General features: G+C 51.3%; 2 protein-coding genes across 4 annotated transcripts in view; one reads left to right on the forward strand and one right to left on the reverse strand.

Moving 5' to 3' along the window:
• Positions 1-18,237, forward strand: part of DPY19L3 (dpy-19 like C-mannosyltransferase 3) — a 110,104-nt gene extending 91,867 nt beyond the window's left edge. For all 3 annotated transcript variants that reach the window (XM_075325253.1, XM_075325254.1, XM_075325256.1), the window contains exons 18-19: positions 371-529; positions 16,946-18,237. In XM_075325253.1, the coding sequence (XP_075181368.1) occupies positions 371-529; positions 16,946-17,116 (330 nt within the window). In that variant the 3' untranslated portion in view covers positions 17,117-18,237. The remainder of the gene's footprint in view (positions 1-370; positions 530-16,945) is intronic.
• Positions 18,238-21,155: 2,918 nt separating this feature from the next.
• Positions 21,156-24,250, reverse strand: part of LOC142254840 (neural-cadherin-like) — a 184,631-nt gene continuing 181,536 nt past the window's right edge. Inside the window, exon 33 of the mRNA XM_075326173.1 lies at positions 21,156-22,239. Within this exon, the coding sequence (XP_075182288.1) occupies positions 21,826-22,239 (414 nt within the window). The 3' untranslated portion in view covers positions 21,156-21,825. The remainder of the gene's footprint in view (positions 22,240-24,250) is intronic.

Here is a 24,250-nt window from a genome sequence, read left to right on the forward strand (position 1 = left end):
AGTAGTTATATTCTTGTACATAGGGGCAGTATTATAGTAGTTATATTCTTGTACATAGGGGCAGTATTATAATAGTTATATTCTTGTACATAGGGGCAGTATTATAGTAGTTATATTCTTGTACATAGGGGCAGTATTATAGTAGTTATATTCTTGTACATAGGGGCAGTATTATAGTAGTTATATTCTTGTACATAGCGGCAGTATTATAGTAGTTATATTCTTGTATATAGGGGCAGTATTATAGTAGTTATATTCTTGTACATAGGGGCAGTATTATAGTAGCTATATTCTTGTACATAGGGGCAGTATTATAGTAATTTATTTTGCAACATATTTTTATATTCGTTGTACGGTTGTATTTCATCAGGTATACCAGGTTTACGCGAAGAGGTCTCCAGAAGAGGTTCACAGTATTCTGCGGTCATTTGGTGCGGACTATGTGATACTAGAGGACAGCATATGTTATGAGAGAAGACATGGCCGCGGCTGTCGTCTGCGAGATCTGCTGGATATTAATAACGGACATGTAAGAGAAATGTCACAAATCTGTACAGCGCAGCACATTTGTTACCGTATTTTTCGGACTATAAGACGCCCCTTTTTTCCCCCCAAATGTTTTTTCCCCCTTATGGTCTAAATTTAGGGCTGCAGGGAATGAGGATGCTGCGGGTCATTAGGGGCATGAGCAGGCTGTAGCAGCGCCTGCCGTGACCACGTGGGCCCGCTCATTTCATATGCATGCATCCTCCCGCCCATCTCTCAGCGCTGAAGCCGGCACTACAGGTGGGCGGGGTGATGGGCGGAGACGTGCGAATAGTAAACAGCCAGCTCGCATGATCAGCCCTGGCAACTACAGCCTGGAGTGATCATGTGCGGCTGTATTCACTGCTCCCTGCGCGTCATCATCAGCGCAGTGTGCAGTGAATCAACGTACTCACCGTTCCCCTGCAGCGTCACTCCTCCTCCTGTCTGTGCCGGCAGCGCTGTGTGGAGACTACCGGTGCTCACAGTGATGACGTCATCGCTGTGCGCACGTGTCCACACAGCAGCAGCCGGCAGACTGGAGGACATCGCGATGCTGCAGGGATAGTGGCTGGCGCAACACAGCGCTGCCGGCACAGACAAGAGGAGCGGCGACGCTGCGTGGAGCGAGGAAAGGTGAGTGTAAACGTTTTTTTTTTTGTGTGCCACAGGATGCAGGACATATAGCAGGATGATGGGGGCATATGAGCAGGATGATGGGGGCATATAGCAGGATGATGGTGGTATATGAGCAGGATGATGGGGGTATATGAGCAGGATGATGGGGGTATATGAGCAGGATGATGGGGGTATATGAGCAGGATGATGGGGGTATATGAGCAGGATGATGGGGGCATATGAGCAGGATGATGGGGGCATATGAGCAGGATGATGGGGGCATATAGCAGGATGATGGGGGCATATGAGCAGGATGATGGGGGTATATGAGCAGGATGATGGGGGTATATGAGCAGGATGATGGGGGTGTATGAGCAGGATGATGGGGGTATATGAGCAGGATGGATGGGGGTATATGAGCAGGATGATGGGGGTATATGAGCAGGATGGATGGGGGAATATGAGCAGGATGATGGGGGTATATGAGCAGGATAATGGGGGAATATGAGCAGGATGGATGGGGGTATATGAGCAGGATGATGGGGGTATATGAGCAGGATGATGGGGGTATATGAGCAGGATGATGGGGGTATATGAGCAGGATGATGGGGGTATATGAGCAGGATGATGGGGGTATATGAGCAGGATGGATGGGGGAATATGAGCAGGATGGATGGGGGTATATGAGCAGGATGATGGGGGTATATGAGCAGGATGATGGGGGCATATGAGCAGGATGATGGGGGTATATGAGCAGGATGGGAGTATAAAGCAAGATGGGGCTTTTACAGGATGAGGGACATAAATATATACACAAGGCAGGAGGATCATTACCAGGATGGGGTACCTTAGTAGAGAATTTGGGGACATTACCCCCATAACAGTGTCAGCAGCAGATCCCCACCCCATAACAGTGTGTCATGACCACATTTTTGCTTTAAAATTTTATTTTCCTGCTCTAAAACCATGGTGCGTCTTATGGTCCGAAAAATACGGTAATTTCGGAGCATCTTATTTGTAGCTTTGGGTTGCACCGTACCTCTGTTGCTCCTCCTAGAAATAAATGAATACATTGACAATAAGGTGTTAATCGTTGTCCCTTGGTCTCTACAGCCCGGCTCTGTCCAATCAGTGTTGACAGTGTTAGGATACACTTCTTTTATGAGGGCAATGGTAACGCCCAGTTGTCAATCTATTTATTTATACATTTGTTGGAGGAATAACTGAGGATCGGTACGATGCAGATCTTTAAAAAATATTCTAGGGCAATACAGATTTTTTGCTAACCCCGAATTGTCCGGTTTGCTGACGGATCCACTTTTAGAGAGTTCCTTGAAATGTCCTGCCCGGAGCCCGAGCTCCCTGATCGGTGGATACGACGCCGCGTCCACAAGTCTCGGCTGGGCTCCTCTCGCCGTATCCTCCAGTTATTCTTGAGCAGCTTCTTCATGTGACCTTGGGAATTCAGCTGACGTGTGTCAGTCAGATTGAAGACTTCACTACAAGGACTTGGCCGGCAGCCACAACCGCAGATAATGTTATAGGACTTTTTTTTTTTTTTTTTCCCTTTTTTTTTTTTTTTTTTGCAGCAATGCATTTATTTTCTGCAGAAATTAACCCTTTATGTGCTGTGTAACACGTATAGAAAGGACAACCGAGGCCGTCGAGCTCTCCCTGTACATATATAAATGTGGCATCAGGTACAGAGTCAGACACTGGAAGTAATGTGCTGATTTCCAAGCCCTTTTTTTTTTTTTTTTTTTTTTTAATTTATTATTTTTTATTTTCATATATCTAGAAATCAAAAACTTGTCCTATCCATGGCTAAGTTTTTACTACAATTATTTATAGTTCAAACAGTCTTCTGTGAGCCTTAACCCCAGGTCATGTGCATAGCTTTTTCAAACTAGGTCTGGAGAGTCTATTTCTCTTGTAACTGGGGATGGTATATTTGCCCTAGTTACAGGGGAAATTCAGCTTTGTGCCTTGCCTGCATGGCAGATTTAACTGTGTCTCATAGGACCCATTCCCTCCCTACACGCAGTGATCACATATTCACTTGATCCGGAGAGCTAATTTCTCATGTAATCGGGGATGGTATAATCGCCCCAGTTGCAGAGGAAATTCAGTTTTTTTGCATTGCATGCATGGCAGATCTGACTGTGCTACCTAGGACTCAGAAGCTCCTGTACACGCCGTACACCGACCTATCAGATGTTCTCTGGGTACAGAGCGCCGATTTCTCCTGCAACTGGGACTGGTATATTTGCCCCAGTTACAGGGGAAACTTGGTTTTCTTTATCGTTCCTATGGGAGACCCAGACCATGGCTGTTTAGCTTCTGCCTCCGGAGGACACACAAAGTACTACACTTAAAAGTGTAGCTCCTCCCTCTGAGCTTATACACCCCCTGGAGAACCAGATCTAGCCAGTTTATCGCTTTGTGTTCAGGAGGCAGACATCCACACATGCATTCTCATCTGATTTTTGATTTTTGGAAAGAGTTTGAAGAAAAGCGGGTCCAAGTCTGGACTCCCGGCATGTCCCTTCTCACCCCACTGTGTCGGCGGTGTTGTTAAGGTTGATTCCAAGGCTGGAGCCTTACATGCCGCGCTCCTTCACCATCCCTCCTGGGCTCTGGCTTGAAGTGGGAGCCAGCACGGTCTCCATGCTTGGCAGGAGACCGGTCTCCATCCGCAGCCCTTCAGGATCCTGCTGGACGGAGCACTCATCCCCAGGGACTTGGAACCCTGCGTCTCAGCAAGCTAAGTACCTGAGACGTTTATATATTGGGGGTCCTTTGCTTTATTGTTGTGGGAGAGTGTGCTGATTGTGTTTTATGACATTTCCGGCGGGTTCTCTGGCTGTCGCCTGAGAACCGCGCCGATGGTGCCTGCGCGCCGGCCGCGCCACTCAAATTTAGGCCCCGGCTTCGCCGGAGGCCTAGTTTCGGTTTCACTGCCCTTGCATGTCACTCATGCAGAGGGACAGGCTCGGCTCCTCCCGGCGGCCATTCTGCACAGGGAAGGGATACTCCCCACTGCAGTGTGTGTCCCCTCCCCTGTAGGTCTCTATGGCCCTCCAGATCCCGCTCCTCAGCAAGTCCCGCCCCCTCTCTTTGCTCCGGCGGCCATTTTCTCAGCGTTCTCTCTGCATTGCAGCGCTGGTCTGCAGCATCTCTGCTGAGTTGCTGTGCTTGGGGGTCCGGGCTTCGGGATCTGGAGGGCACACAACACCGCTCCAGCGGTCTGGTAAGCCACAACCTCTGGTTGTGGATCTCTGATTATACTCTCTGGGGTTCATTCTCTGGCAGAGCCCCCACTCCAGCAGCATGTCTCACACGAGGAGCAAGGCTCCAAAGCTGTATTCAGTATGCACTGCATGTAAGCTCCTGCTGCCTGAACCGAGCACCTATCCACATTGTGATGCCTGCTCTAACCTGACGGTGCCACAGCCTGGAGTCTCATCCCCAGGGGTCTCTCAGGCTGCTCCGGCTCCTGTGGCTGAACCCCCGGCCTGGGTAGAATCCTTCTCTAGGTCTATCTCCCAGTCTTTTGCTGACTCCATGGGACTTCTGTCCAGGACTTTGCTGAACATGCATCAGCCCCCTTCACAGGGTGCCTCTGCTGCTAGGGGTCTCTCAGGACCGGAGCTCACAGAGGATTCATCATCTGGTCCCAGACCCCGTCCTCCTAAGAGGAGACGCAGGGCTCCCTCTCCTTCCTCGTCCCGCGGCTCTGATTCAGGAGCTGACTCGCAGGACGAGGAGGATGCCTTTACGGGGGGCTCGGAGGTTAACTCCATGTACCCCATTGATCTGTCCGAAAGTGACTCAGATGTTAGTGATTTGATTGCGTCCATTAATTCTGTACTGGATCTCAATCCGCCAGTATCAGAGGAGCAACCCTCTCTGGCAGAAAAGCACCAGTTTACCTTGCCTAAGAGGGCAAAGAGTGTGTTCTTTAACCACTCCAGTTTTCAGACCACTGTGGCCAAGCCCAGAGCCTGCCCTGACAAACGCTTCCATAAGCGTGGTTCTGATGACCGCTTTCCCTTTCCACCTGAGGTGGTCAAGGAGTGGGCTCATTCCCCAAAGGTAGACCCCCCGGTGTCTAGGCTCTCAGCCCGGACCGTTGTATCAGTGGCTGATGGCACCTCTCTTAAGGATTCCACTGACCGCCAGATTGACCTTCTGGCCAAATCCGTATATGAAGCGGCAGGGGCCTCGTTTTCCCCGACTTTTGCAGCAGTGTGGGCTCTCAAAGCCATCTCTGCTTCTCTGGAGGAGATGCATTCCCTCGCCAGGGAATCTATGCCTGAAATGGTTGCCTTGACTTCCCAAGCTTCAGCTTTTTCATCCTATGCCATGTGTGCCATGCTGGAGGCTTCTCACCGCACTGCGGTGGCTTCGGCTAATTCCTTCGCTATCCGCAGGATCTTGTGGCTTCGAGAGTGGAAGGCAAATGCTTCTTCAAAGAAGTACCTTGCTGGACTCCCTTTTGCTGGGTCCCGGCTGTTCGGGGAACAGCGGGATGAAATTATTAAGGAAGCTACTGGCGGGAAGAGTACTTCCATGCCACAAACCAAAACCAGGAAATCTGTCCAGGGCAGGAATCAGTCGAGGTTTCGTTCCTTTCGTTCCTCCAACTGGTCGTCCTCTAAGCCCTCGGCCTCGTCCACTAACTCAGCCAAGGACCGAAAACCCAGCTGGCGCGCGAAGCCGCGTCCTCAGAAGAACGGAGGAGCCGCTGCCACTAAGGCAGCCTCCTCGTGACTCTCTGCCCTCTCCAGCCACGTCCTTAGTCGGTGGCAGGCTCTCCCACTTTGGCGACGTGTGGTTTCAACACGTCTCCGATCAGTGGGTGCGGTATATCATCTCCCACGGCTACAGGATAGAATTCTCTTCCAGCCCGCCAAACAGATTTTTTCTCTCAACTCCCCCCTGCTCCAAGGCCGCCGCCTTCTCACAGGCCGTAGCATACTTGCAGGCCAACGGAGTAATTGTACCGGTTCCCGCCCGGGAACGGTTCAGAGGTTTCTACTCAAATCTCTTCCTAGTCCCCAAAAAGGACGGTTCCTTCCGGCCCATCCTGGATCTCAAGCTTCTCAACAAGCATGTTCAGGTGCGGCATTTTCGCATGGAGTCTCTGCGATCAGTCATTGCCTCAATGACCCAAGGGGATTTCCTGGCATCCATCGACATCAGAGATGCCTATCTGCATGTGCCCATTGCAGTTTCACACCAGCGTTGGCTACGTTTTGCAATCGGAGAGGATCATTTCCAATTCGTGGCTCTCCCCTTCGGGTTAGCCACGGCCCCTCGGGTATTCACCAAGGTCATGGCAGCAGTGATTGCGGTCCTGCACCTACAGGGGTTGGCAGTGATTCCTTACCTGGACGACCTTCTAGTCAAAGCACCATCCAGCGCAGACTGTCAGTGGAGTGTCTCGCTCACTCTCAGCACTCTAGCCCAATTCGGGTGGCTTGTCAATCTTCCCAAATCCACTTTGACTCCGACCCAGAGTCTCACGTACCTAGGGATGCAGTTCGAGACTTTGCCGGCACTTGTGAAGTTGCCCTTAGACAAGCAGCTGTCACTCCAGTTGGCGGTGCGCTCTCTCCTGAGGCTCCGCCGTCATACCCTCAGGCGTCTGATGCAGGTGCTGGGTCAACTGGTGGCGTCAATGGAGGCTGTTCCCTTTGCCCAGTTCCATCTGCGCCCCCTGCAACTGGACATTCTCCGCTGTTGGGACAAGTGGCCTTCCTCCTTGCACAGGTTAGTGGCTCTGTCGCCACAGACCAGGAGCTCTCTTCAGTGGTGGCTTCGGCCCCTCTCTCTGTCCCAGGGGCGCTCCTTCCTGGCCCCGTCCTGGGTGATTCTCACCACGGATGCCAGTCTATCCGGCTGGGGAGCGGTATGTCTCCACCACCGAGCGCAGGGCACTTGGACTCCGTCCGTGTCAGCCCTTCCAATCAATGTGCTGGAAACCAGAGCCGTGCTTCTGGCTCTCCTAGCTTTTCACCATCTGCTGGCGGGCAGGCACATCCGAGTCCAGTCAGACAACGCGACAGCGGTTGCCTACATCAGCCATCAAGGCGGGACACGCAGCCGCCTGGCAATGTTGGAGGTACAACGCATTCTTCAATGGGCGGAGGACTCCAGGTCCACCATATCCGCAGTCCACATCCCAGGCATGGACAACTGGGAGGCAGATTATCTCAGCCATCAAAGCGTGGACAGTGGGGAGTGGTCCCTACATCCGGCAGTATTTCAGTCGATCTGCCGCAAATGGGGCACTCCGGACGTGGACATAATGGCATCCCGTCACAACAACAAAGTTCTCGTTTACGTGGCTCGCTCCCACGATCCTCAGGCATTCGCCGAGGACGCACTGGTTCAAGACTGGTCCCAGTTTCGTCTGTCCTACGTGTTTCCCCCTCTAGCTCTCTTGCCCAGAGTCCTGCGCAAGATCAGAATGGATGGTTGTCGAGTCATCCTCATTGCTCCGGACTGGCCCAGGCGAGCTTGGTACCCAGACCTGCTCCTTCTGTCCGTAGAGGTGCCGTGGCATCTTCCGGACCGTCCAGACCTTCTCTCACAAGGTCCGTTTTTCCGCCTGAATTCTGCGGCTCTCAAATTGACGGCGTGGCTCTTGAGTCCTGGATCTTGACGGCTTCTGGTATCCCTCCTGAAGTCATCTCCACTATGACTCGGGCCCGTACGTCTTCCTCCGCCAAGATCTATCACAGGACTTGGAAAATTTCCCTGTCCTGGTGTCGCTCTTCCGGCCATCCTCCTTGGCCATTTTCCTTGCCGACCCTTCTGTCCTTTCTACAGTCCAGTCTGCAGCTGGGACTGTCCCTCAACTCTCTCAAGGGACAAGTCTCAGCTCTGTCAGTTCTGTTCCAGCGGTGTATCGCCCGGCTGGCTCAGGTCCTCACCTTCATGCAGGGTGCGTCTCACATCATTCCGCCTTACCGGTGGCCCTTGGATCCCTGGGACCTCAATTTGGTTCTCACGGTTTTGCAGAAACCCCCCTTTGAGCCTCTTAGGGAGGTTTCTTTGTTTAGTCTTTCACAGAAAGTGGTCTTTCTAATAGCCATAACTTCCCTCAGGAGAGTCTCCGATTTGGTTGCGCTCTCTTCGGAGTCACCTTTTTTGCTTTTTCATCAAGACAAGGTGGTTCTCCGTCCGACTCCGGACTTTCTTCCTAAGGTGGTCTCTCCTTTCCACCTTAACCAGGACATTACCCTACCTTCCTTTTGTCCGGCTCCTGTTCATCGCTTTGAAAAAGCGTTGCATGCTCTGTATCTGGTGCGTGCTCTCCGGATCTATCTGTCTCGCACCGCTGCTCTTAGGCGGTGCACTTCTCTTTTTGTGCTAACCACAGGTCGGCGCAAGGGCCTCTCTGGTTCTAAGCCGACCTTAGCCCGTTGGATTAGGTCGACCATTTCGGACGCCTACCAGTGTTCTCAGGTCCCTCCCCCGCCGGGGATCAAGGCACATTCGACCAGAGCTGTCGGTGCCTCTTGGGCTTTCAGGCACCAGGCTAAGGCTCAACAAGTCTGTCAGGCTGCCACTTGGACTAACCTGCATACCTTTTCAAAGCACTACCAAGTGCACGCTCATGCTTCGGCAGATGCGAGCTTGGGCAGACGCATCCTTCAGGCGGCTGTCGCCCACTTGTGAAGTTAGGTTCTCCCTACTTCTTAGTTTTTCTGTTTATTTCCCACCCAGGGACTGCTTTGCAACGTCCCATGGTCTGGGTCTCCCAAAGGAACGATAAAGAAAAAGAGAATTTTGTTTACTTACCGTAAATTCTTTTTCTTGTAGTTCCGTATTGGGAGACCCAGCTCCCTCCCTGTTGCCTGTTGGCAATTTCTTGTTCCGCGTGTTATCACCGGCTGTTGTCGTGGACAGAGTCTCCGGTTGTTCCGGTTCTTGCTCTGTTTTTACTTGTGGGTGGCTATTCTCCTTCAGCTTTTGCACTAAACTGGCTAGATCTGGTTCTCCAGGGGGTGTATAAGCTCAGAGGGAGGAGCTACACTTTTAAGTGTAGTACTTTGTGTGTCCTCCGGAGGCAGAAGCTAAACACCCATGGACTGGGTCTCCCAATACGGAACTACAAGAAAAAGAATTTACGGTAAGTAACAAAATTCTCTTTTTCTCCCTTCCATGCATGGGAGATCTAAGGCTGTGTGCGCACATTTGCGTTTTTTGCATGCGTTTACGCAGCGTTTTAAACTGCTGTGTAAGCGCATGCGTTCTGCGTCCCCAGCAAAGTCTGAGAATTTAGGAAAATCCATTTGCACGTTGCGTTTTTAAACAGTGTAAACGCATGCTAAATTTTTGACAGAAACGCTGCGTTCTATAAAACATGTCAATTCTTTTGTGCGTTTTGGATGCTTTTTCCACTCTGTCTATGGGAGAGAAAGCATCCAGAACGCATTAATTCTGCATCCATTCTACGTTTCAAAACGCAACGTTTCAGCTGCGTTTTGAAACGCACATGCAGTGACAAAACGCTGCAGAATATTAGGCAGGCAGAACGCAAACGTGCGCACATAGCCTTGAAGCGCTCACACATCCGGCTTTTCGCCAGTTTGACGGATGCGGCGCACGCCAGTACAGTGTATACAGTACACTGGCAGCGCAACAAGCGCCGGTCACATGCTGTCATGTGACAGAAGCATGTGACCCGGAAGTTGCGGCGCTGCCAGTGTACTGTATCATATTGTACTGGCATGCGCGGCATCCGTCAAACCGGCGAAAAGCCGGATGTGTGAGAGCGCCCTTCCTGTGCCTCATAGGAGCCAGCAGCACTTATTCCCTCCCTACACCGAGCAATCATGTTTTCATTGGGTCCGTAGTGCTGATTTCTTCTGTAACTAGGTCTGGTATATTTGCCCCAGTTACAGGGGAAATCCAGCTTTCTTCGGCGCTCCATTGGGAGACCCAGACGATTGGGTGTATAGCACTGCCTCCGGAGGCCACACAAAGCAATTACACTAAAAAGTGTAAGGCCCCTCCCCTTCTGGCTATACACCCCCAGTGGGATCACTGGCTCACCAGTTTTCTGCTTTGTGCGAAGGAGGTCAGACATCCACGCATAGCTCCACTGTTTAGTCAGCAGTAGCTGCTGACTATGTCGGATGGAAGAAAAGAGGGCCCATATAGGGCCCCCAGCATGCTCCCTTCTCACCCCACTTGCGGTTTGTAAGGTTGAGGTACCTATTGCTGGTACGGAGGCTGGAGCCCACATGCTGTTTTCCTTCCCCATCCCCCTGAGGGGCTCTGAGGAAGTGGGATCTTTCCGGCCACCAAGCCCTGAGGCCGGGCTCCATCCACAGACCCATAGAACCTGCTGGATGTGGAGCGGGAGTGCCGTTCAGGGACAAGGCCCTGCAACTTTCAGGTACTCTGTGTCCCCGTATGGCAGGCCACGCACACTCCAGGCTTGCTGGGTGTGCTAGTGCGCCGGGGACTGTAGCGCTGTGCGCTGGGCTTATAGTCCCTGCAGATTACTGGGGGACTTTACGTGTGGGGACCGCCGCGCCGACCGCCCCTGGAGCGGCGGCGCAGCTGCGACTTGTAGTGCGCCGGGGACGCGCCGACCGCGCTTTTACGGCGGCGGCGCCTCTAACTTTAGTCCCCGGCTTTTGCGGCCTAGCGCCGCTTCGTTCCCGCCCCCACCCTGTCACTCAGGGAAAGGGAGAGACGCTGTTCTATAGCAGCGCCGAGGGCTGGAGCCTTATTTGCATTCTCCAGCCCCCTTCACTAGACACAGTGGGCGCCGGGTTCCCGCTCTTGTCTCGGGCACGCCCTCGGCCCGCCCCCCTCCTCTGGACGCCGGCAGCCATTCCGGCACGCAGAGCGGGAAAACGGAGACAAGCGCTGAGCTAGCACAGGATTCCGGCGCCACACACCCGCTTTTGTGCGGGCGGTAAGTGGCAACTAAAGTGCTGACCCACTAATGCCGAAGTGTCCTGTTGTACTTTTTGTACGGTCGCTATTCAGGATGCAGACCTAGAAACAGCAGCAAAAGATCAGGGGTGCTAAAGCACAGACTCTATATGCTGCTTGTCTTGCATGTGCTGCAGTGTCATGTGTCTTTTATGCTTGTATGCCTTACATTGCACTGTAAGGGCTATTCTTGGCTGTCTACCCGCCTAGATGGCTAGACAGCGGCAGCAAACAGCAATGGTGCTAAGGCACAAGCTTTCAATGCTGCTTGGATTGCATGTACTGCAGAGTTTATTTTCATGCTTGTACATTCACTGCATGTCGCTATTCTTGGCTAATGCTCCTTGATGACTAGACAACAGCAGCAGAAAAGCAAGGGTGCTAAGGCACAAGCTTTCAATGCTGCTTGGATTGCATGTGCTGCAGTGGTTATTTTCATGCTTGTATGCTATACATTCACTGTATGTCGCTTTTCTTGGCTAATGCTCCTGAATAACTAGACAACGGCAGCAGAAAAGCAAAGGTGCCAAGGCACAGGCTTTCTATGCTCCTTGTACTGCATGTGCTGAAGTGTTTATTGTACTTCATGCTTGTATGCTATACATTGCACTGTACGGTCGCTATTCTTGGCTAATGCTCCTAGATGGCTAGACAGCAACAAAAAAAAAAAAAAAAAAAAAAGCATGGGTGCCAAGGCACAGGCTTTCTATGCTGCTTGTACTGCATGCGATACTGTTCCAGGACCCCCAGTGTGTGCAATTACTCAACGGGGTCTCTGCTACAGGTGGCCAAAAGAACCACCTGTGATCCCTGTCCAGGGACAGGGACGGAGTTGCAGTTTCCGCTGATAGATTGTCTGTGACTATGACTAACATCTTACAGACTTTGCAGTCCAGACAGACCTTGGGCAATGTTGATTCAATGCCCCTGGCCACCCTGATTTCGAAACAAATCATGGCTCCAGGAGGGTCCCATGCATCCCAGGGTGCAGGCTCTGACACGGACGACAGTCCCAGACGGCCTAAGCGAGCTCCCTAAGAATGGCCCTCGACTTCATCACAGTACTCTCTGTATGATGAGGCAGACGTAGCTGTTCAGGACTCTGATCCTGAGACCGCTCTCAATCCGGATACACCGGATGGTGACGCTATAGTGAATAATCTTATAGCGTCCATCAATGGAAGGTTGGGTATCTCTCCCTCAACTCCTCCAGTGGAGGGGTCAGCTTCACAGCAGAAGAAATCCCTATTTCGGTATCTCAAGCGTATATTGAGTACTTTTCTGGTCACTCTGACTCCAGAGAAGCAGTCAGGAACACCACGCCTATCCCGATAAGCGTTTCTTCAACCGTATTGAGGATACGCGTTGTCTCTTCCCCCCTGACGTGCTCAAGCGCTCCAAGGGTGGATCCCCCAATCTCCAGGCTTGCGGCTAGATCTATAGTTGCAGTGGAAGATGGGACTTCACTTAAAGATGCCATTGACAGACAGATAGACCTATCGGCGGGTCGGTTGCCCCGGCATTCGCAGCCATAGAGGCACTCCAAGCTATTTCAGCTAGTATTGCGCAGAGGGACGCGGTCACATGTACATCTTGGCCGCAGTAGCGTCCTTCACCTCGCAATGTCGGCATTGCGACTCAAGCTGTTTATGCTGTCCTGGACTCTACGAGCCGTACGTCAGTGGCGTCCGCCAACTCAGTGTTGTTACGCTCCTAGTGTTAAGGGATTGGAGCAGATGCTGCTTCCACAAAAGTGCTTAACCAGATTGCCTTTATCTGGTGACAGACTGTTTCGTGAGCGGTTGGATTAAATCATTCAACTGTCCAAGGGTACGGATTCTTCCTTACCCCAGCTATCAAACAAGACCCATCAGGAGAAGGGACAGTCGAGGTTTCGGTCCTTCCCAGGCTCGGGCACGTCCCAATTGCCCTCGTCCAACAAGACTCAAAAGGCTCAGAGGGGCGCAGGTTCCTGGCGGGCTCAATCATGCCCGGAGAAGGCAGCCGGAGGAACCGCTACCAAGGCGGTTTCCTCAATGACTTTCAGCCCTCTCTCTCCGCGTCCGCGGTCGGTGGCAGACTCCCCCGCTTTAGCGACATTTAACTGCCACAGGTCAATGGCCGGTGGGTGAGAGACAGTTTGTCGCAAAAACTTCCTCACCGGCCGAGCCGAGGCTCTTCTGCAGGCAGTAGGAGTCGTAATCCCGGTTCCTCCTCAGGAACAAGAGACACTTTTTACTCCGATCTGGTCGGGGTGACAAAATAGGACGACTCCTTCCGTTCCGTTCTGGACCTTAAACTGCTCAACAAGCACGTGAAAACCAGGCGGTTCCGGATGGAATCCCTCCGCTCCGTCATTGCCTCAATGTCTCAAGGAGATTTCCTAGCATCAATAGACATCAGGATGCTTATCTCCACGTGCCGATTGCTCCAGAGCACCGGCGTTTGCTACGATTCGTTATTGAAGACGAGCATCTTCGGTTCGTAGCCCTACCCTTCGGTCTGGCGACAGCCCCACGGGTTTTCACCAAGTTCATGGCAGCAGTGGGACCACTCCCGCACTCTCAGGGTCACCCTGTGATCCCTTACTTAGACCATCTACTAGTCAAGGCACTCTTTTAAGAGGCATGCCAACACAGCCTGAACATGGCGCTGGAGACTTCCCAGAGTTTCGGGTGGGTCCTCAACTTTTCAAAGTTAAACCCAATCGCTGGCATATCTTAGCTTGGGGTTTCACACTCTCTCAGCGATGGTGAAGCTTCCACTGGACAAACAGCGGTCACTACAGACGGGGGTGCAGTCTCTCCTTCAAGGAGACACCTCATCCAGAGGCAGTCCCTTTCACGCAGTTTCATCTGCGTCCACTTCATTAGAACATTCTTCGCTAATGGGAGGGGAAGTCGATGTCCCTACACAGGAACGTCCCCCTTTCTCAGACGATCAAGGACTCTCTTCAGAGGAGTCCACTCTTCAGATCAATTGTCCGGAGCTCTGGGCAGTGTATATTGCCCTGCAAGACTTCCTGCAGTGGCTGGAAGGCAAACAGATCCGAATTCAGTCGGACAATCCACAGCGGTGGCATACATCAACCACCAAGGCGGACTACGCAGTCGGCGAGCCTCCCAGGAAGTCCGCCGGATTCTGCTAGGGGTGGAAGACAGAGCATACACCATATCCGCAGTTCACATCCCGGGCGTAGAAAACTGGGAAGCAGACTTCCTCAGTCACCAGGGCGTGGACGCAGGAAAATGGTCTCTGCACCCGGACGGGTTTCACGAATCGGCACAACAGCAAGGTCCCGGTTTTCATGACGATCAAAGAGCTCTGGCGACAGGCATCTCACGGTCGGTCAACCGTGGGCACTACCAGACCGGCCAGACTTACTGTCCCAAGGGCCGTTTTTCCATCTGAATTCTACGGCCCTGAACCTACTGTGTGGCCATTGCGTCCTAGATCCTAGTGTCCTCAGGATTATCCCAAGGGGTCGTTGCCACCATGAGACAGGCTATGAAGCCCACGTCTACTAAGATCTACCACGGAAGTGGAAGATTTTCTTTTACTGGTGCTCTGTACAAGGAGTGTCCCCCTGGCCATTGGCATTGCCTACTTTTCTTTCCTTCCTGCAATCTGGGTTGGAAAAGGGCTTGTCGCTCGGCTCCCTTAAAGGGCAAGTCTCGGCGCTATTGGTGTTTTTTCAGAAGCGTCTAGCACGACGTCCGCAGGTACGCACGTTCCTGCAGGGGGTTTGTCATATCGTCCCCCCGTACGAGCGGCCGTTAGATCCATGGGATCTGAACAGGGTACTAGTTGCTCTCCAGAAGCCGCCTTTCGAGTCTCTGACGGATGTTTCACTCTCTCGACTATCACAGAAAGTGGCCTTTCTGGTAGCGATCACGTCTCTTCGGAGAGTGTCTGAGCTAGCAGCGCTGTCATCCAAGGCTCCCTTCCTGGTGGTCCACCAGGACAAGGTAGTGCTGCGCCCCATTCAGGAGTTTCTCCCTAAGGTGGTATCCTCTTTTCATCTTAATCAGGATATCTCCTTGCCTTCCTTTTATCCGCATGCAGTTCATCGGTATGAGAAGGATTTGCATTTGTTGGATCTGGTGAGAGCACTCAGGATCTACATTTCCCGCACGGCGCCCCTGCGCCGCTCGGATGCACTCTTTGTCCTTGTCGCTGGTAAGCGCAAAGGGTCGCAGGCTTCCAAAGCCACCCTGGCTCGATGGATCAAAGAACCAATTCTTGAAGCCTACAGTTCTGCTGGGCTTCCGGTTCCATCAGGGCTGAAGGCCCATTCTACCAGAGCCGTGGGTGCGTCCTGGGCATTGCGACACCAGGCTACGGCTCAACAGGTGTGCCAGGCAGCTACCTGGTCGAGTCTGCACACTTTCACCAAACATTATCAGGTGCATACCTATGCTTCGGCGGACGCCAGCCTAGGTAGAAGAGTCCTGCAGGCGGCAGTTGCCTCCCCGTAGGGGAGGGCTGTCTTTGCAGCTCTAACATGAGGTATTTCTTTACCCACCCAGGGACAGCTTTTGGACGTCCCAATCGTCTGGGTCTCCCAATGGAGCGCCGAAGAAGAAGGGAATTTTGTTACTTACCGTAAATTCCTTTTCTTCTAGCTCCTATTGGGAGACCCAGCACCCGCCCTGTTGTCCTTCGGGATTTCTGGTTGTTTTTCGGGTACACATGTTGTTCATGTTGAATGGTTTTCAGTTCTCCGACGTTACTTCGGAGTGAATTTGTTTAAACCAGTTATTGGCTTTCCTCCTTCTTGCTTTTGCACTAAAACTGGTGAGCCAGTGATCCCACTGGGGGTGTATAGCCAGAAGGGGAGGGGCCTTACACTTTTTAGTGTAATTGCTTTGTGTGGCCTCCGGAGGCAGTGCTATACACCCAATCGTCTGGGTCTCCCAATAGGAGCTAGAAGAAAAGGAATTTACGGTAAGTAACAAAATTCCCTTCTTCTCCCTTGCCTGCATGACAGATCTGATTGTGCCTTCTAGGACCCAGCAGCTCCTATACCCTCCCTACACCGAATGATCACTTGTTCGCTTGATCCGGACTGCCGATCTCTTCTGTAACTAGGGCTTTTATATTTACCTCAGTTACAGGGGAAATTCAGCTTTTTGCCTTGCCTGCATGCTAGATCTGACTGTACCTGATAGGACCCAGCAGCTCCTATTCCCACCCTATACCCAGCAATCACATGTTCACTTGATCCAGAGTGCTGTTTCCTTGTGTACTTGGGCTGGTATAGTTGCCCCAGTTACAGGGGAAATTTTGCTTTTCTTCCATGCCTGCATATCAGATTTGACCGTACCTCACAGGACCCAGCAGCTCCCATTCCCTTGCTATACTGCGCGATCACGTTTTCATTGGGTCCCTAGTGCTGATTTCTTCTGTAACTGGGTCTGGTATATTTGGCCCAGTTACAGGGGAAATCCATCTTTCTCCCTTGCCTGCATGGCAGATCTGATTGACCCAGCAGCTCCTATGCCCTCCCTACACCGAGCGATCACATGTTCACTTGGGTGCCAATCTCTTCTGGGACTGGTATATTAGCCCCAGTTGCAGGGGAAATTCAGCTTTCTACCTTGCCTGCATTGCATATCTGACCATGCTTCTTTGGACCCAGCTGTAATCTGTATACCTAAGCGATGGTTCAAAAGGTAAACGTGATAATTAAAAGTTTCTGTCTTCTTTATGGAGAGTCTGGCTGTGTCTGGAAGCCGCCTCCCACATATTAAACAGATGCAGAATTGATTACATTACTATGGAAAATCCCTTTAAATACAATTGCTGGTATATGACCATTTTCTGTATTTTGTAACAGATCATGGATGGTCCCGGATACAACGACCCGGACCTGAAGCCGTCCCCCTCGCCGCGCTTCTGCGACGAAGTAAAGAAGGATTCGCCTCCCTACACAAAATACTTCACCCGAGTCTTCAAGAACAAAACTTTCCACGTTTACAGGTTATCCCGGAAAGCCGCGGTGAAGTAGCCGGAGGCGGCGGAGGAAGACGTGCGATCAGTACCGGCGGTCTGTTTTATGGTGTTTTTATAGCATAGTAGTGTGAACTCGCAGTGCGGTGAATCATGGATCGCAGCCAGTCGTGAGCCCAGATCTCGCAGCCTCCGTCCTCTTCTCTGGATTCCGCCATTTTCCTTTTTTTTTTTTCTTGCACAGACTTACGTCGGCGGGTGCAAAACTACAGAGACCTTCATAGTGTTATGTGCCAAATTATGTGTCGCGGCAAAAGAGGGACCAGTGTTTAGGAAATCATAGGATTGTCCTTTTTTGGGGGGGGGGGGGGACAAAAAAAGATATGGACGTTCTCGGGGTTTTTTTTTTTGTTTTTTTAACATTTTGGCTTTTAAAGGGATATTGTTAATTTTGCATAGTGTAATGGTCAGAATTTTATAGATTTTTTTTTTTTATTTATTTTTTTTTCCCCACATTAGGAAAAGAAACGGCGCCAGCAGCAGGTAACTTTAGGTTGTACGCGGAAGTAAAAGTTCCTTCTGAGAAACGTTGTTGTAGCCGGTGACTTTTTATGTGATGTCGGATCAATAGACCGTCAAATGTTGGTAGAGAAGTGGCGATCCGCTCCACAGGTGGCGGGATTATAATGGTTAATGCTGATTGTCAGCGCCATTCTCTTCCGTATATCGGCCAGGGCACATGCACGATGGACAGATATCCGCACAAGTCCTAATGAAAAATCCGCCGACGTCCTGCAAGTGTGGAAGCGAGGGGCACTAACAGGCACTAGTATTTGCATAGTCATTATAGGGTCCCGGCTACATGGAGGCTTCTCTGTGATTTGCTCATTAAAAAACTAATTGCAGAAAGTGCGCGTGCAACATTCATTGAAGCCGCAAGTGACAATGAATGCAACATGTGTGAGACCCCCACTCTCTCCTAGGGGATGTCCAGATGAGTCGGGACCCCATAATTAACAAGTTATCCTGTGGATAGGCGGTAACTTGCCAAATTGAGACAACACTTTTAAAGTTGTATCAGTGTTATCCTTGTCCATGAATTGTATTTGGTATTGCCACTTATTCAGGTTCATCTTTGAAAATCATTTTATATATAGAATAAACACAAAAAAACAGTCACCAAGAGCTATTGTGTCCTTATATTATTCTATACCCAACCTGAGTTACCTCCTGTATTATACTCCAGAGCTGCACTCACTATTCTGCTGGTGCAGTCACTGTGTACATACATTACATTACTGATCCTGAGTTACCTCCTGTATTATCCTCCAGAGCTGCACTCACTATTCTGCTGGTGCAGTCACTTTGTCCATACATTACTTATCCTGTATTATATTCCAGAGCTGCACTCACTATTCTGCTGGTGCAGTCACTGTGTACATACATTACATTACTGATCCTGAGTTACCTCCTGTATTATACTCCAGAGCTGCACTCACTATTCTGCTGGTGCAGTCACTTTGTCCATACATTACTTATCCTGTATTATATTCCAGAGCTGCACTCACTATTCTGCTGGTGCAGTTACTGTGTACATGCATTACTGATCCTGAGTTACCTCCTGCATTACACTCCAGAGCTGCACTCACTATTCTGCTGGTGCAGTCACTGTGTACATAAATTACTGATCGTGAGTTACCTCCTGTATTACACTCCAGAGCTGCACTCACTATTCTGCTGGTGCAGTCACTGTGTACATACATTACATTACTGATCCTGAGTTACCTCCTGTATTATACTCCAGAGCTGCACTCACTATTCTGCTGGTGCAGTCACTGTGTACATAAATTACTGATCCTGAGTTACCTCCTGTATTACACTCCAGAGCTGCACTCACTATTCTGCTGGTGCAGTCACTGTGTACATACATTACATTACTGATCCTGAGTTACCTCCTGTATTATACTCCAGAGCTGCACTCACTATTCTGCTGGTGCAGTCACTTTGTCCATACATTACTTATCCTGTATTATATTCCAGAGCTGCACTCACTATTCTGCTGGTGCAGTTACTGTGTACATGCATTACTGATCCTGAGTTACCTCCTGCATTACACTCCAGAGCTGCACTCACTATTCTGCTGGTGCAGTCACTGTGTACATAAATTACTGATCGTGAGTTACCTCCTGTATTACACTCCAGAGCTGCACTCACTATTCTGCTGGTGCAGTCACTGTGTACATACATTACATTACTGATCCTGAGTTACCTCCTGTATTATACTCCAGAGCTGCACTCACTATTCTGCTGGTGCAGTCACTGTGTACATAAATTACTGATCATGAGTTACCTCCTGTATTACACTCCAGAGCTGCACTCCCTATTCTGCTGGTGCAGTCACTGTGTACATACATTACTTATCCTGAGTTACCTCCTCCAGAGCTGCACTCACTTTTCTGCTGGTGCAGTCACTGTGTACATACCGTACATTACATTACTGATCCTGAGTTACCTCCTGTATTATTCTCCAGAGCTGCACTCACTATTCTGCTGGTGCAATCACTGTGTACATACATTACATTACTGATCCTGAGTTACCTCCTGTATTATACTCCAGAGCTGCACTCACTATTCTGCTGGTGCAATCACTGTGTACATTATTGATCCTCAGTTACATCCTATATTATACTCCAGAGCTGCACTCACTATTCTGCTGGTGCAATCACTGTGTACATTATTGATCCTCAGTTACATCCTATATTATACTCCAGAGCTGCACTCACTATTCTGCTGGTGCAGTCATATCATGCAATTATGTTCTATGTAAGTGAGAATCAGAACATTCTGGGATATCCTATGACTGCAGTATTGTGAATTCTGCTCTGCAGTGTAATAGAGGCTTGCAGGCCGGGTCTGTAGTCCTGTTTGTCCTATGAGACGTTACACATTTCCATGCAGACACTTGCTGCCTCTCTCGGCACTTTTTGTGCCACGGTCTCCGGCGCCATCTGCATCCTTCCTGCTGCTCAGAAGCTGGAAATAATGAGTGTTAAATCACAGTGTGGAAGTAATGAGAATACCTGGATTTATTAAGGCTTTACCCGGGCAGCAGAGCCGGCCGTCCCTCGCCGCTGGAGCAGAACCGCATTATACGCCGGCTTCCTGCAGGCGCCGGGATTAAAGGGCTCAGACATAAACAATTTTAATATTTCTAATCAAATACCTTCTAGTAGACTCCGGTGGTCACACGGATCATCCTGCATCATATTAAAGGCCAATGCCACCTAAACGCCTCTGCACGGCCGGACAGCGGCCATATATCAGTGCCGCGCCGATACTAAAAACGGCCAGAGCAACTCTGCGCCGCTGTCTGATTTTCTTACCGAGTAAATTGTGATAATCCAACATGGTGGATTATAGGAAATTCTGAACGATTGGACAAATAATGAGCAAGAACTTTCCAACGATTCAAGAGAAGTTATTGCCAGGGGTGTGGAACTACTACTCTCAGCAGGGGCTCTATCCATGGTGCAGTGATCTGTAGGGGAAGTAGAAGAAAAGGGCCGCACAATCCATATGCCCGGTGAAGTTTCTTTTATTCCAAAAAGTGCAGCAGGGAGAGAGCTGAGTGCAGGCTCCTCATAAGGACGACGGCTGTTTCGCGTACACCAACGCGAAACGGCCGTCGTCCTTACGAGGAGCCTGCACTCCAGCATAAAAGGCAGGGAGAGAGCTGAGTGCAGGCTCCTCGTAAGGACGATGGCCGTTTCATGTACACAAACGCGAAACGGCCATCGTCCTTATGAGCAGCCTGCACTCAGCTCTCTCCCTGCCTTTTATGCTGCACTTTTTGGAATAAAAGAAACTTCATCGGGCATATGGATTGTGCGGTCCTTTTCTTCTACGTTCTATTTGGACAGTCTCTGGATATCTGCCTGTTTGCATGACGAGCACTCCTTTGCTGTGAATATTTGGAGCCCAGGTCTTTTCCTGTTCACCTATGAGACCCCCGCAAGGTAAACCTAGTGGTGCAGAGCTACATCTTTATTTTTTGATCTGTAGGGGAAGACATAAAGGAGTATAAAAAGACAACAAAAGATGGACATCGGCTTTATTTTTTAAACATCTCCTTTTGTTTGGTGTCCAGATGCACATCGATGCCACAATATTAAATTTATTAAAAAATTGCATTTTTTTTTTATTTCAAAAAAAAAAGAAAAAAACTTTTGGGCTGGTTGGCACTGGGTCGAGCATGCACAAAGTAAGGCACGTTTACATACAAAAAAGAAGAAAAAGTTCTTGTAAAGTTGGAAAGAGACGAGGAACCTGATGTAGAATTTCTGCATATTTTCAAGATCAAAGGCCCAAGACGTTTTCACTTCCAGCAGCGTGATGAGGGCGGTTTTTATTTTTTCCTCCCTGGCCGCATCTCTTTAGTGGGATTATTCCCTGTAGGGTTTGGAACTTTATAAATAAAGGGGTTGTGATGTTACATAGGGGTGGGGGGGGGCGCTTTACAGTCAATCCCATGTGGTAGGGTCTCTGTGCCATGTTGTCCTGCGACGAGGCGGCACATATTGCTTTTAGACACCTTCCACTTTGGGAGGGTGCATAAAAATCATCACTAGAAAAAACTGAGTGAGGGGTGGGGTTGTGATACTTTACAAAATTCCTGGAGAATGTCACAGTGGTTTGTGTGGCTGCGCCGGCGCGGAGCGTTGCGGTCTGCTCCGTTCCTGCAGTGATGTGGATGATCCGCACACATCACTACGGATCGTCGTCCTCCGTGTACGAGTACAGTTTACACAAGTAGCTGAATTTTGGCCCCCACGTTCGCAGATCTTCATACTCCAAGTCCGAGTCGAGGCCGGACGATGCCAGCGTGCTGAGGCTCCCGGCCGGGGACCCCGACCCCTCGGTGTCGTACACCTTCAAGCTGTCGCACGAGGCGCGCATGTAAGCGGCGTCCTGGCAGACGTCGTAGAAGTATTGCTCAAAGTCTCCACCGGTAAAAGAGCAGCTCAGTCTCTTGGGCGCTTGTGACGTTACCTTCTGGCTGTCAGACATATTGTAATCGCAGCTTAAGGGGCCATTTATATGCTGCTCCCTCATCCTCCTGCAGAGAGACTGCGCCGGGCTGCTCTGGAGCGACAGCTGGAGATCCGTCATGCTGAATGCGTCCTGCCGAAAAACAGTGATTACAATGAGAACCGACGGCTGAAAACTATGCTGAAGTCATGGGGCCTGTCAGCAGCTGCAAAACTATAACTCCCAGCATGCCCTGCAGCATCCCGAGAAAACTACTCCTATTTATACATGGGGGTCCGTAATCGAAGTGGCAGCTCGCTATAGACGACCAGGAATACTGTATTTTTTGGTTTTTAACACGCACCGCAAATTTAGAGAGGAAAATAAAAAATGGGGTCCGTCTTCTAATCCGGTGGTGCCTTACTGGGGGAGGGCAGGAGTGGTAGTGGAGCGGGGGTCACAAGAGACAGGGGCGGTCGTGGAGCAGGGCGGTGCGGCAGCGATGGTGGAGCGGGAGTTGTAGGAGACGGGCGGTGCGGTGGTGGAGTGGGGGGTCACGAGGCAGAGGCGATCGTGGACTAGGGTGGTGCGGCAGTGGTGGTGGAGTGGGCATCATAGGAGACAGGGGCGGTCGTGGTGCACGGTGAACTGGGGGGAGGGGATGTGTCATAGGGGCGGTGGTGGAGCAGGGCGGTGCGGCAGCGGAGGTAGAGGCAGGGGTGGTCGTGGAGTGGAGATCACAAGAGGCAGGGGCGGTCATGGAGCAGGGTGGTGCGGCAGCAGTGGTGGAGTGGGGGTCACGAGACAGGGGCAGTTGTGGAGCGGTGCGGCAGCGGTGGTGGAGCGGAAGTTGTAGGAGACGGGCGGTGCGGCAGCGGTGGTGGAGTGGGGGGGTCACAAGAGGCAGAGGCGATCATGGACATGGGTAGTGCGGTGGTGGTGGAGTGGGCATCATAGGAGACGGGCGGTCGTGGTGCACGGTGAACTGAGGGGGGGAGGGGGGGGGAGTGTCATAGGGGCGGTGATGGAGCAGGGGCCACAAGAAGCAGGGGTAGTTGTGGAGCAGGGCGGTGCAGCAGCGGAGGTAGAGGCAGGGGTGGTCGTGGAGCAGGGCAGCGGTGGAGGAGCGGAGATCACAAGAGGCAGGGGCGGTTGTGGAGCAGGTTGGTGCAGCAGTAGTGGTGAAGCGGGGAGGGTCATAGGACACAAGGGCGGTGGTGGAGCGGGGGTCACCGGAGGCAGGGGCGAGATCATGGAGCAGGGTGGTGCGGCGGGTGTCCCAGATGCTCGGCGGCGCTGAGACAAAGAACACATTCAGGAACGGTCAGTGGCTTGGGCTTCTAAAATATGGCACCCATAGTTGGCACGTGTACAGATCGAGTTATCGGCCGAGATCTCATCTGCGCGGGCGCCATTTTCCTTAAAGGGAACCAATCATCAGGATTTTCGTGTATAAGCTGCAGCCAGTGCAGTGCTGGCACTATCAGGCACAGTGTGTACATACCATTGGGGTGCAGCTCGGGTGTTTAGGCAGTGAAATCCAACTTTATAAAGTTTGAAATTTCGTGCACTTTTGATTGACGTGTGCACCTCTGCAGATAATGTCCGGGCGGGTTATGCAGGAGTTCCCCGCCCCCCCCCTCCAGCCGGTTCCTCCCTCTCTCATGATGCCCGGGCGGGTTATGCACGTGTTCACCGCCCCCCCGCGCCGCCTGTTCCTCCCTCCCTCCCTCTGGCTGTATGTAAATATCTAATCTTCAGAAACATGGCGCATAGCGCTGATCTCCGGCGCCATGTTTCTGAAGCCCCCGCATTACACAACTTGGTGTCTGAGAGGGCGGCGCCACAGCGATGTCACACCGGCTGGTGTGTTGGCCCGGTGTCCTGGGGCGGCACGATACAGGAGCAGCAGGTAATCGCGTCCTCCGATCACCTGTTCTGCAGTCCTGTTGTGATCGCGCTCGCTCCTGCGGTCACAACGGGATCTGAAGGAGCGAGGGCGCATGCGCCGCCCTCTAACACCAAGCTGTGTGATGTGGGCTTCAGAAACACGGCGCCGGAAATAAGCGCTATGCGCAGAGGCCCACTCCGGCGCCATGTTTCTGAAGATTAGATATTTACATACAGCCAGAGGGAGGGAGGGAGGAACAGGCAGCGCGGGGGG

Source organism: Anomaloglossus baeobatrachus, chromosome 10 (genome assembly GCF_048569485.1).
Source record: "Anomaloglossus baeobatrachus isolate aAnoBae1 chromosome 10, aAnoBae1.hap1, whole genome shotgun sequence".
NCBI lineage: Eukaryota > Metazoa > Chordata > Amphibia > Anura > Aromobatidae > Anomaloglossus > Anomaloglossus baeobatrachus.